This window comes from Hipposideros armiger, unplaced genomic scaffold, assembly GCF_001890085.2.
Source record: "Hipposideros armiger isolate ML-2016 unplaced genomic scaffold, ASM189008v1 scaffold_67, whole genome shotgun sequence".
Taxonomy (NCBI): Eukaryota; Metazoa; Chordata; class Mammalia; order Chiroptera; family Hipposideridae; genus Hipposideros; species Hipposideros armiger.
Genome location: NW_017731417.1, coordinates 4,297,425 through 4,310,841, shown reverse-complemented (window position 1 = coordinate 4,310,841; position 13,417 = coordinate 4,297,425). Strand labels below are relative to the sequence as shown.

Sequence of the window (13,417 nt, the reverse complement as noted above, 5' to 3'; positions counted from 1 at the left end):
GAGAAAGAAAAGAGGCTGGAGAAAATGCAGTCATGGTGAGAAAACCAGGATAATTTAAAGTCATGGACGCAAGAGGAAAAGATGGGTGATCAATGGGCAAATCCTTCAAAGAGACAAAGGAACAATTAAAGATGAAGGGCATGGTGTTTGGCCATGAGAACACTAGGAAACTTAGGGAGCACCATTTGGGTGAATGGTGGCGATATGGCCAGATTTCAGAGCATTAGGGTGGGGAGGTGACTGACACATGTACACGTATAGGCAGTAAGTCAGAGAAAGCAAGTGTTGACCCTGAGAAGGAATATACCTTCCAAGAAGAACTCATTGTGGTTAACTGGGCTCAAATTCATCACTACAGTCTAGCAGCCCTTGCTGGTGGAGGCCTCTCATGCACTCTGCATTTCAGGGGAAAGCCACAGGCTGAGTTGCCAGCCTCCTGCACTGAGTTCCGGCCATATGAGCTGACCCTTATAAAGAAGTTCCTAGTATCATCTTTCAGCCAATAGAACCGAGACCTGCCCCATCCAACTGGAACTGCACAGCTATATCGTCATTTGCATCTTTACTGACCAATCAGAACAGCTCCATGATGACCAATTAGGACAGTGCTATTTGGACCAATCAGACTGTGCAAATTTGGATTCCTCATTGCATAAAAATCGACCCATCATGAACTAAGGCAGGACTTTCTCTATAAAAGGAAGCCTCCACTTTGTCTCTGCAGAGCCCACTTTCAGTTTCCACTGAAGGCTACATCTCCTAGGCTTGCAAACTGTTTCTCCTTTACCACCCCCCAGATTGGAAACTCCTGCTGGCATTAGATTTGTGCAGATAACTTTTGTTGACACAAGGCTCAGTAAACTGGAAAGAATGAGGGCTCCAGAATCAAATGGGCTTGGTTTTAAGGCTGGAGTTTGGACTGCTTATTATATGTGTGGCCCTAATCCCTCTTATTCCAACCATACAGTTTTAGACAGAAACAATCTCTGGTCTGAGACGGAGCACCAGACAGTTTTGCTTTCAGGGTCCTCAATTTGCTCATGTAGAAAACAGGCACATTGATTTCCTCTCCCTCCTTATCCTATTAACCTTAATAGTATAAGTGAGGTAATGGAGTAAGTCATTTTAAACTCTCCCTACTCTACCAAATAGCCCTACTAAATAGAATACATCTTTTCAATTAAATTAACCTCATAGTTTGAATAGGTAATACATGCTCATGATACAAAACTCAAATTATACCAAATGGTGAGCAGTGAAGAGCAAATTTCCTCTCCCTTCTCTTCCCCAGCCAGCTACCCAGTTTCCTTCCTAGAAGGCAAGCAATGCTCACAGTTTCTCGCGTATCCTTCAGGAGACGTCTTCTCTCTACACATACAAGCAAGAACTTATATATATATATATATATGTGTGTGTGTGTGTGTGTGTGTGTGTGTATGTATATATTTTTTTCTCGAATAGTGGCATGCTTTACACACAGTTCTACAGCTGTCTTTTACACTTCTTAATATATTAGACTGCGTTAAATGAAGTTGCCAATACTCTACCATTTTTACCTACAGAATATGTATACGGGAAATCCTTCAATATCAGCACATAGGGAGCTGTTTTGGTCTTTAAAAAAAAAATTAAGTGTAACATTCAGACATCACAAATCCTAAGTGTACAATATCCCTGTGGAACCAGCACCCAGATCAATAATTAGAATATTACCAGCACCCAGAAGGCCCCGGGGGCCCCTCCCAGTCACTACCCCATTTTGATTTCTATATAAAGGGAGTCATCCAATATGGACTCTTACGTGTCTAACTTTTTTTAATTGACTGTACAGGAGTCCATTTTTGGAAGCCCCTTACCTTACTTAACCCTACTGGTGTCCAACTGATGGATGTTAAAGTTGTTTATAATCTTTTGCTATTACAAGCAACGGAAGTGATGAACAACCTCGTAAATATAATGTATGCAAAAAATGTTTTATCATGGGTAATTTCCAACACATATGAAGTCAATAGAATAAATGGACACTGAGCTTCCACGACTATCAACATTCTGCCATCCTTTTTGAGTGCATTTTTAGAATACTGTGGGGGCTAAAAAAAATTAATACTTTTTTCTCCCATCTCCTAAGTTCTTCTAGCTGAGCTAATAATCAAATTAACAGAGACAGATTAACTATTGAAAATCAAATACATGTGCATGGGGAGTTCGCACGAGCATGAGAATTCCAGACAGTGAGGCAACATTGGGTATATATGACATTTTGAACAATGGAGAAAAGGGGGGAATGGGATCTTAGATTTCTGAAGTGAGAATGGACGATTTACAGGTCGGTGAGGCAGAGCAGAACACACATGGCTGGTAATGTTTGCCAGGCAACCCAGAGACAGTGGGACACAGGGCAGATTTGGTCAACAGGGCCCATTAGGCCGTCTACTTACCAAGAACATGCCTTTTGCGAAGGCTAACCATGCAGACTCCGGTGTCTCCCTGGTATCAATGAATAGCTGTGTGACCTTGGGGAAGTTACCTAGCTTCTCTTAACGGGGATAATAATTCCTACTGCACATAGTTTCCGTGAGGAGAAAGGGCTTCCTCGGTGCTTTTACAGCTGTAGGTAGGGTTTTGTTGAAGGTCCCAGGGGCAGACGCAGGTGGGGAGGGAAGGGTTTGGACTCCTGCCAACTCACTTGGGTCTTTCATAGAACAGTGTCTTTGGTAAGATTTCATTTGATAAAAAGGGTTCCAAACGTTGAAAAGGAAGAGTAAAAAAAGAAAATTGAAACCACCGATATAATAAATGTAAAGGACTCAGCATCCTGCTTTTAGGTTAGTTCATCATCCAGCTTTCCCTTTTGTCTTTTCCAGTCACTTTTTCTCTTGTTACAATCACTTTCCAACCAAGGGACACGTTTTTCTTTCTTAACGTGAGACACTTTTCCCCCCAGCTTTTTTGGGATACAATCGACACCTAACGTTGTGTACGTTTAAGGTGTGCAACCTGTTAATTTGCCACATGACACTTTTTAATTAAAGCAGGAACGTGCCCCAGAACCACGGGCTGAGGGCGGGGCGAGCGTCCCGGGGAAGGTCTGCGTCGCACAAGCTGCTGTCTTGAGTTAGCGGCAGCCAGATCCCGTCCTCCTCCACCCCTTCTTCTGGAAAACCGTGAGTCTCCTGTCGCTTACCCCCAGCTTCTGCTTCGTTGGTTCTGGTTTCCCAGTAAATCGTATAAGATCCTAGTCCCTGTCGCGGTGTTTGTCATGAGTTCAAGTGACGACTTCTCCCAGAGGCGACTAACTTTCCCGGGTGTCCCAATGCCAGGGGGTGCTGGGGTGCTGGGTCCTCCTCCCCCGCCTCGGCCACGACCGCCCAGCCCCGGGATGTCCTCCCTGGGTGGGAAGTAAAGGGTCAACAGGCCCTCCCAGCCCCCCGCACCCCACCCTCCGGCACTTGCCCGCCAATCGCCTCCAGCAGAGATGCTGGGAGCCCGAGTGCGGCTGCTCCGCCGCGGGGAAAGGGCTCTCCTCCCAGCGCCGAGCACTGGGTCCTGGCAGACGCCCCAAGATTGTTGTGAGGAGTCTAGCCAGTTGGTGAGCGCTGTAATCTGAACCAGCTGTGTCCAGACTGAGGCCCCATTTGCATTGTTTAACATACTTAGAAAATGAAGTGTTCATTTTTAACATTCCTCCTCCAATTGGTTTAATGCTGAATTACTGAAGAGGGCTAAGCAAAACCAGGTGCTTTCAACTGTCGGCTCTCCAGTGGCTCGGAGGACCCAGGCTCTCCCCTTGTCCTCTCCGCGACTCGCTGTCGCCCCTGGAATAAGATATCCGCGAGCCCCACGGGCCCAGAAGAGGCCGACGTCCAGGAACTGCTCCGAGGGTCCCGCGCTGCCAGCCGCTTCTCCCGCTCAGCACCTTGGACATGCCAGGATTTAAAAGGTAGGCTCTCCCCTCCGCACTTTCCCCTCCAGGGTCTGGAAGCCTTCCTGAAAACCTGATGGGTGGAAAATGGCTATGGACTGAGTGAGGCGGTGTCAGGATATTGGAAAAGGCATTAGCTAGTGATGCAATGATATTGTTAATTATAAAAAGCTGCGCCTCTGTAATTCCCATCTTGAAGCCTTCTTCTGGGAGTGGGTATTTTATAATACAGAGTCCGCATCCGAGAGAGGTCTGCAAAACCCTCAGAGCTTGTTTCCTCTTTTCCGAAAGGGCAGCAAATTTGTGGGGCGTTTTTTTTTAAAGAATTTATATATATTTTTAAATTCGGGGGACCAATTGCTGGTTCACTAGCAATTATTTTTGCTGCGTCGGCTGTTGGAGGAACGAGCAGGCAGCTGCACATCCCAGGGCTGGATTTGCCCTATGTGTGGGATTCACCAAGGGCATGCGACCCACAAGTCTCAAGCTAATGAAAAGTGGGGACTTCAGACAGAACCACATGTAAGCAAACGTTCTGCTGTTCTTTAAGGAAATTGCAATTCTAGTCAAGTAATCCTTAAACCTTGGAGAACTTTAGATCATGTCTGCAGTCTTTATCCAGCAAGCTATTGAAAACGTAACTGCTTTAGACAGATTTTGTGTGTGTGTGTGTGTGTGTGTGTGTGTGTGTGTGTGTGTGTGCGCGCGCGCACGTATGCACCAAACTAAACTGTAATAATATCATCCTGGATTGGGGACACCCAGCCCTGGGATTCCGTTGGTCCCTGGCTTTCCTCACGGTTTGGGATGATGCACAAAGTGGGTGGACCCACCTGTTTTTAAAAGTTCCAGGGACTAGCTATGAGCATTAGATAAATGTTCCCCCCCAAAATAAAGTTAGGTTATTTTTGGAGTTTTCTGGAGTTTTTCATGACAAGGTGCAACCGTTTGTGACACTGTGAGAGCAGCATGCTTGGGTATTATTTCATTTTTTTTGGAAAACCCTCTCGGTTAGCCTGGAGCTTACCTGGCCCCCAGGACCCAGCCATGGCTCTTCCAGGGGGCTGGGCTCGAGGCTGAACCTCTCAGAAGAGACCTGTCCCGGAACTGCTCTCCCGCCAGAGGGAATGGGGGAGTCTGGAGTAGGGGGAGAAATGGGGTTAGCATGCCTTTTCCACTAGCTCTTGAAGTCCACTGCATTCTGTCAGCCTGTTCTGTCTCCAACATAAACGAGACAGGGTTTTATAACTAACCGAGAGGAAACTTCATGTGAAGAAACAGGAAAACATTGAAATTCATAATATACAGCCTGGAAAATAAATTTGTTATTGTTCTTTCATTCCTTCCAGATATAAATCTGGCTGTCGCAAATATCAAAAAGCCCTGGGATTTGGCTCTGCACTTTATAAGGTCAGAGCTGTCTCCAGCGTTCTAGAACCTGGCTCACGCAGGCACTTGGATGAAATGAAAACTTGTGGACGCTCAGAGTCTTTATTCTTTGGATTGGAGACTAGATGAAGGAATTGGACTTGCCTCTCCTAGCACCACATCAGGGTTCTGGTCTCTCTGGATGTCCCCTTCATTCTGGGGCCCTCCAAGTACCCAAAGCTGCTGATTGACATGAGCCTGGTGTCATGGATTGAATGAGCTTTGTAATCTACTGAATACACTTTTTATGAAGGGAGAGATTATAAAGTGGAGGTGTATTTGACAGTCACAGGTCACTGAACCCAACCATGTCCCAGATCCACTGCTCTACTGATGGAACCTTCAAGATCACCTCCTCCGGGAAGCCTTCTCTGATCTTTCTAACCCTTAGCTTGGTTCTCATGGCACTTAATGGGGATTTCTATCAGTGCCCTAACCAAAGTGTATAGACATCATCGATTCATGTGGCTCCCCAGCTAGCTCTCCAGGGCAGCGATTGGGTCATAGCTTTGTAGCTCTTCTACCTAGGATCTACACCTGTGTTAGTAGTTGCTCAAATAAATCCCCGTTGAACTGAAAATAGCACCAAATAAAGCTCTACATTTGCATAGATTTGTTTTTACCATCTTAACCGTTTTTAAGTGTACAGCTCAATAGTGTTAAGTGCATTCACATTGTTCTACAACCAACCTCCAGAAATTCTTTTCATCTTGCAAAACTGGAACTATACCCATTAAACAACTCCCCATCCCTTCCTTTCCTGAGCTCCTGGCACCCACCATTCTGTCTTCACGGTTTTGATTGCTGTAGACACCTCGTATAAGTGGAATCATACAGTATTTGTCTTTTTGTGACTGGCTTATTTCGCTTAGCATGATGACTTCAAAGTTCATCAAATTTGTAGCACATGTCAGAATTTCACTCCTTTTTAAGCCTGAATGATATTCCATTGTATAACATGTAGCCATCACATCTTGCTTATCCATTCATCCATCTATGGACCCTCGGATCGCTTCCACCTCTTGGCTACTGTGAATAATGCTACTATGAACATGGGTGCACAGATGCCTCTTGGAGACCCTGTTTTTAATTCTTTGGGTATATTCCCAGAAGTGGGTTTGCTGGATTATATGGTAATTCTATTTTTAATATTTTTAAGGAACTGCCAATCTGTTTTCCTACAGCGGCTGCACTATTAATATTTTACATTCCCACCAAGAGTGCACAAGGGTCCTAATTTCTCCACATCCTCACCACCACTTGTTTTCTGCTCTTTTAAAAAAGATTTTCATTTAAAAACATAGCTAACATACAACATTATATCTGTTTCAGGTGTACATCATGGTAATTTAACATTTATATACCTAAAGAAGTGATCTCTGTGCTAAGTCCAGCAATCATCTGACACTGTACTATATGCTATCACAACATTAACTGTATTCCTTATGCTGTACATTACATCCCCATGACTTATTTGTTTTATACCTGGAAATTTGGATCTCTCATTGCCTTTCACCTTTTTGTTTTCTGCTTTGTTTTGATCGTAACTATCCTGATGGGTATGAGGTGGTATTGATTTTACATTTTTAAAGCATGTTGGCAACTACGATTTTATTGGACAGCAGCTTGTTAGTGATGAAGGGTGGGACTCACAGGCTCAGAGAGGTTTGGGGGCTTGTGAACGCACAGCCATCCTGACCCCCCACTTCTTGACGCCCCCTGAGTTTTCCTGCTGTGCTGCTGCTTCACAGGGCTGCCCAGGTCCCCTCCCCTTCCTCTCTTTCTGGGCCTGCCTGGAGCATGCTCTGCAATTAGGTGACATACTTGCGACACCTTCCTTCCGTGGAACCCAAGGGCTTCATGTTTGCACTCTCCTTTCATCATTTTGAAGGCATGATGGCTCGTCCACTCTGTCATCATTGCAGGATAAAGATGTTCAAAACTCAGGCCAGTCTCCCGGCGTAAGGAGGGAAGAGCAAAGCAACTGGCCAATACATGGCTAACACCACTGCAGTGGGTTTTAGATTTGTTCCTTGAAACAGCAAAACCCTTTATTTAAAAAAATGCCATCTAACTAACACATTATCCCAACACCGGTAGACATGGGTCTGTTTGGGATGGTTGGGGTATCTGGGGTCCCCCTTGGTCTCTCTGGAAGCCTTCCCTAATATAAGCACAAGGTGATACCACCATTGTAAATGCACAGGCAGCGCGAGATCCATTTTGCCCCCAGACCTGGCTCCTGGAAGTATATTGGGCATTTATGTCAACTTTTTGCACTCCGCAGGTTACTCACTGTCACTATCCTGGCTCTATGTCTTTCAAGTCCTGGGAACGCACAGGTAAGGTTTTTATTTTGTTAATTATCTAGAAAGTGTTGAAAATCAGGGTGTCCAGCCACGCATTTTAGAATCCTAGGAGTGTGGGGGTGCAAGAGGCTTTAGTTTACCTAAATCGAGCTCTCCCTTTGTACAGAGATGAAAACTGGGGCTCAGAGACCTTGAGACTTGCCCCAGGTGATGTAGTTCATAAGCGTCAGGGCTGGGACCTCTGTGTCCTGACTTCCAATCCAAGACTCATAATCGCACCAAGCTCCCTCCTTTGTGTCCCTCAGGGGTTCATGACTTATCGTCAGTGTTAAGTCAAATGTGCTCTAGTGTTTGTGGGCGGTAGTGCCCCTGCGATGACTACACTTGGCATTGGTTGGTGAACCAGGGCTGGAACCCAGCTCTCCTGGTTTCCTGAGCTTTATGACGCAGCCTCCTGGCTCATCTGCTCTGTTTCTTTTGCCCCAAGGCTCTAAGACACCTGAACCTACTCCCAGGAATGAGAGCTTAATCCATCATCTCCACAAACCAACCCACCGCTCAGGGAAGCTGAACTCCTGAAGCATCAGGGAAGGCCAGGCATGGGGCTCCCACAGTCAGAAACACACACCCCTTGGCTCATTCCTATAAAATGCCGGGCTCCAGGGTCTCCCCGAACGGCCCACTGACTGTCAACCCCCCATGACGTTTTTCTAAATGCATGAAGTTGTAACTCAAGTTGTGAAGCCTACAACCCTTGGGGACTGTTGGAGATCCATCTGTTTCCGGAAGCATCTTTGTGTAATTGTCTTGCTCAGGTTGGAATGAAGGAATTTCCCCAATTTTTCTTTTCTTAGAAAACTGACTGCATCACTATGTAGCTTTTATTGGATGTACTGATCTCAGATTCAGGTTTTCATTGGATACAAAGAACTCATACTGGGTGCTGAGAAGGTGAGGTTCAGTAACACCCAAAGAGAGTTGATTGCCCTGAAAAGCAGTCATATCCATTCCCAGAAAGGGATGAACACAGGATGTGCCTCATCCGGCAGATCAGACACGATTATTACTGCCCTTCAAGTCTAGAGCATGAAAAGGCCCCAGTAACTATCTGCTAAAAATGGGGGTTCAGAAGCAATGGTGCAGGAGCTTAAAAAGTAATGCTAAGTGTAAAATGACTATAAGAAAATATTTAAAAAGGAGGGAGGATGACAAATAGGTGTTATGAAACAGGTGTTGGTATTATGGATGTTGTTTTCCCCTTTACTCCATTTCCCGAACTTTGTCTGTGATGCCATTATAATATTTTTATAGTTAAACAAAAATAAGTGAAATGACCTTGTCTCTTTCTTCTTTCTCTTTTCCTTCAGCAACAATGCACGAATGGTTTTGACCTGGACCGCCAGTCAGGACAGTGTATAGGTAAGAGTCGCTGAAGATCCTTTGCTGGGTGGGGCTGTTCAGCCACAGCCCAACTGCAAGGCCATTTCTTTCTTGCCGTTGTGCAGTATTGTCATATCTGTATTAGCCTTGCCCATGAAAGAGAACGGTGTCACGGAATGGTTGGAGTCACTGACGCCCTTTTATGCATCACTTTCTTTGTGCCTATCACCTTAATTGGGTTAAGCCCCGCGAGGGGGCAAAGGGAGTAAGAATTGATCCCTATCCCCAAGGAGCTTTCCATCTGTTATTAGTTTCCTATGGCTGCCATAATAAATTGCCACCAACTTAGTGGCTTAAACTAAGTGTTGTTAACTATAGTCACAATGCTGTACATCAGATCCCCAGAACTTTTATTTGTCTTATGACTGAAAGTTTGTACCTTCTACCAGCCTCTCCCTATTCCTTCAGCCCCCAGCCCTTGGCAACCACCATTCTATTCACTATTTTTGTAAGTTTGTCCTTTTAAGATTCCACATATAAGTGACACATATATAGTATTTGTCTTTCTCTGATTTAGCTCACTTCACATAATGCCTCCAAGAGCCACCCATGTTGTTGCAAATGGCAAGATGTCCTTCTTTCTTGGAGATGAATAACATTCCAGTGTGTGTGTGTCTGTGTCTGTGTATCACATCTTCATTATCCATTCATCCATTGACGGACACATAGGTTGTTTCCATACCTTGGCTATTGTGAATGATGCTGCAGTGAACATGGGAGTGCAGATGTCTCTTTGAGATTCAGTTTTCGTTTTCTTTGGATGTATTCCCAGAAGTGGGATTGCTGGATCATACGGTAGTTCTATTTTTAAGTTTTTTGAGGAACTTTCGTACTGCTTTCTGTGGTGGCTGCACCAATTTACATTTCCACAGAATTCAGTTTCTTGCGGCTGTAGGACTGAAGCCCCCGTTTCCTTGCTGGCTGTCAGCTGAGGATGTGTCCCAGGGTATAGAGGCCTCCCCCATTCGTTGGCTCATGGCCCTCTCCTCTCTCTTCAAAGCCAGCACTGTGAGTTAAGTCCCTCACATGCTTTGAATCTGTTTCCGCTGTCACATCTCTATGACCAACCTCTTCTTCCTCTTCTGCCTCTTCTTCCACTTTTAAGGACTTATGTGATTACGCTGGTCCACCCAGATAACCCCCTATTTTTAAATCAGCTGATTAGCAACTTTAATTCCATCTGCTACCTAATTCCCCTTTGCCATGTAACCCAATGTAGTCACAGGTGCCCAGGATTAGCACCGAGACTTTGGGGGCTGTTCTCTTAGCACCCCATCTAGTGGGAGAGTAGCCCTAGATGGGGTGAACTCTACAGGGAGGAATTAAGTCATTGCCAAGTTGAGGTGATAGCAGTGGGCCCTGTAAAAGGAGGGGAGAGAGAGATGCCTTATGTCTGGGGTCAATAAAGAAAGCCTTCATGGAGGTCACATTTGAATTGAGTATAATATATACACATACATGTATGTGTATATATGTACGTATATATGTATATAGAGATACCCAATTATATATATGAGATTATGTATATGAGAAAAATGAGATATATATGTATATATACATATGTATACGTGTGTGTGTGTGTGTGTGTGTGTATATATATATATATGAAAACTGAGTAGGATCCTGAGAAATGGCATTCCAGGTAGAAGGAATAAATAGCATAAGCAAAGACCAAGGGTGGAAAGGACATTCAGGGTATAGTTTGCTGTGGATGGTGCATAGGACACATATTAATCAAAAGACTAAGGCAGTCCCACTTGCCCCCACCTCAGGGATGTATTTGGCTTTTTAATTATATTTGATTCAGGCCAAATCATTTGTCTTCCCTGAGCTCACACCAGCTAGCTCAGAGAACCAGAGGGCAGATAGATGGTTTTAAAAAATGACGAGTGGTGAAGGGTAAAACCCTGCCGTGGAAAATCCTGGCGTACACTTTGATTTAGGGGGAGGGGGATGAGGAGGTGCTGAGGGACGCAGAGAGAGGCAGCGGCCATCTTTCCTGGCCCACCAGTTTTAGGATGATTTTAGGCTGACAGCTGCAGAACGAGGCATTCAGAGCCTCAACTTTTCCCTTTCCTGAGGTGGGAGTTGGTGTGAGCTGGTCTCAGGGGAGACGGCTGGGGTGAGCCGTCAGGATTCAGGCATCTCTCCCCCAGCCGGTGGTCCCACATGAAGCAGCCCCCAAAGCTGGTGAGAGGGACCCAGTGTGTGAGGCTCAGGTCAGCTGCTCATGCTGGAGCCAGAATTCAGGCCTCCCCTGACCTGGCCTAGCAAGGCTGATTTTCTAGAATACCTGCCTCCCCTACCAGGCATAATAAGCAGAGCACCAGCCCGGTGCAAACGGGCCCTGTTTGCTGGCACAGTGTGAGCTGACTTTCAAGTAAGGCTCTACTTCACAAGTGACTAGCTCTTGGCCAAGCCTTGCTTTTCTTGAGCAAGGGACTCTTTCTCCTGCCCAGCTGTTATTTGGAGTAGAAATGGGAATGATTCTTAGGTCTATCACAGTGTTTCCCGAGCATCCTTAGGGCACACAAGGATGGCACACAAGGGTGAGATGGCACACACCCCACAGAAAAACACCGTTTTTGTAGTTATAGATTTACTGTTACCTTCTATTTATGCTAATTGATAGTGTTTTTCATTGGCTGGAGTCATGTAAAATTAAAAAAAATACATTTAATTGGGCTTCAAATGTGGGTTCATTTTTAAAAAAGTATTAAGCACATGATAATAGCGGTTTTGGTGGTTAAGGCCAACATCGTGATGGTGGTATTTGAAGGCTGATGTTTGGGTGACACTGGTCAATTTGATTCAACTCAGCCAACCTTAGGGGGTCCCTGCTGGTGATGAACCAGGCATTGGCCTAAATGTTTGGGAGTAGATGCTGGAAAATAATGTTTTGGGGTCCTTCATGGCTCTCTTGGTACAGAGCTCTGCTGAAATAAGCCCCAGGCACAGCATGGCCGGGGACCACTAATGCTCATCCTTTCTGTCACCTTCCAGATGTTGATGAATGCCGGACCATCCCTGAGGCCTGCCGAGGAGACATGATGTGTGTTAACCAGAACGGCGGGTACCTATGCATCCCCCGAACAAACCCAGTGTATCGGGGGCCCTACTCAAACCCCTACTCGAACCCCTACTCAGGTCCGTACCCAGCAGCTGCGCCACCGCTTTCAGCTCCAAACTACCCCACGATTTCGAGGCCTCTCATGTGCCGCTTTGGATTCCAGATGGATGAAGGCAATCAGTGTGTGGGTGAGTAGCCCAGCATCTTAGCTTCCTGTCCGTTGTGCTCCGGTGAAGGCCACGTCCTAATCCAGCTGGTCCACCCCAGTGGGTTGTTAGCTACCCTTCAATGCACCAGTGAAACAATGACTTACTTTCTACATAGTTTTTTCCCTTTTAGCAGCCTGTCTCTGGGTATCCTCCCACCAAAGGAGTAGTTTAGTTTTCTGTCTTATTGACAGTTCTCTAGAAAGCCAATTCGTATTTTCTTTATTTTTGTCTATCCATCCATTCATCCATATTTCAGTCATACCTATTTAGCACCTACCTATTTAAAGACCAAGCTCATATTTTCTTTATTCAATAACAAATGCACTTGGTCAAACTTAGTAAGTGACTCTCAGAGAGAGAGAGATCTAGAAAGGACCCCTGCTTTCTCTTCAGCACCCCTTGAATGGAGCCTATGTTCCAGAAATAAAAGAAGCCTTGAGGGCCAAGACCAACTGTTCTGGAAAGAAAGTGGGTTCATTGAGTCTAAACCAAAATTGTTTTGGCTGAAAGGAGCCTCGCTGATGGGAGCTCAGGGTGAGAGTAGATCTCCGGGGTAAGCAGACTGTGTGCCATGAGGCCCAGAGGAGTTGGAGAGCGAGTGGTGTGATGGGTACCCTAGTGAGCTCTGGTGTCCTGTTGGCCAGTGTGGCCTTGGCGGAGGGCTACCTGGAATCCTCCCTGGTGGCTTTGGCTGTGGTCAGAACAAAACTTGTGTAATTATCTCCAGCTTTGGTCTAGAGTGATAATGGCTCCAAACTTTTTTGTGTGCTCCATCTGCAAATTTTTTTTGCACCTGGACCCCCATTATATGCATATTTGTAAATTACATACATTTTTCTGTTATGCTAATATGGCTTGGGAAGTATAAAGCATACATAAGATAGAAAAATTTAAAGGATGTGATAAAAATTAATGTGAATTGAAGTTCTCGTCTTTCCTCCCTTTATCCCAAAAGTTTAGGAAGGCATCGGTCTACTTAGTGAGATTTTTGTTGGTCCCGTTTTAGGGCTCTGGAGTGTTGAGCTGTAACCAACTGTTA

At 45.3% G+C, this 13,417-nt stretch overlaps 1 protein-coding gene across 3 annotated transcripts in view; it reads left to right on the top strand.

Annotated features, from left to right (window-relative positions):
* Positions 1-3,033: 3,033 nt before the first annotated feature.
* Positions 3,034-13,417, top strand: part of FBLN5 (fibulin 5) — a 73,861-nt gene continuing 63,477 nt past the window's right edge. Inside the window, exons 1-5 of one of the 3 annotated variants that reach the window (XM_019642283.1) lie at positions 3,034-3,164; positions 3,719-3,940; positions 7,638-7,692; positions 9,027-9,078; positions 12,103-12,357. In XM_019642283.1, the coding sequence (XP_019497828.1) occupies positions 3,924-3,940; positions 7,638-7,692; positions 9,027-9,078; positions 12,103-12,357 (379 nt within the window). In that variant the 5' untranslated portion in view covers positions 3,034-3,164; positions 3,719-3,923. Of the gene's footprint in view, positions 3,165-3,574; positions 3,590-3,718; positions 3,941-4,182; positions 4,445-7,637; positions 7,693-9,026; positions 9,079-12,102; positions 12,358-13,417 lie in introns of those variants that run through there. The other 2 variants (XM_019642284.1, XM_019642282.1) reach the window with 2 other exon arrangements.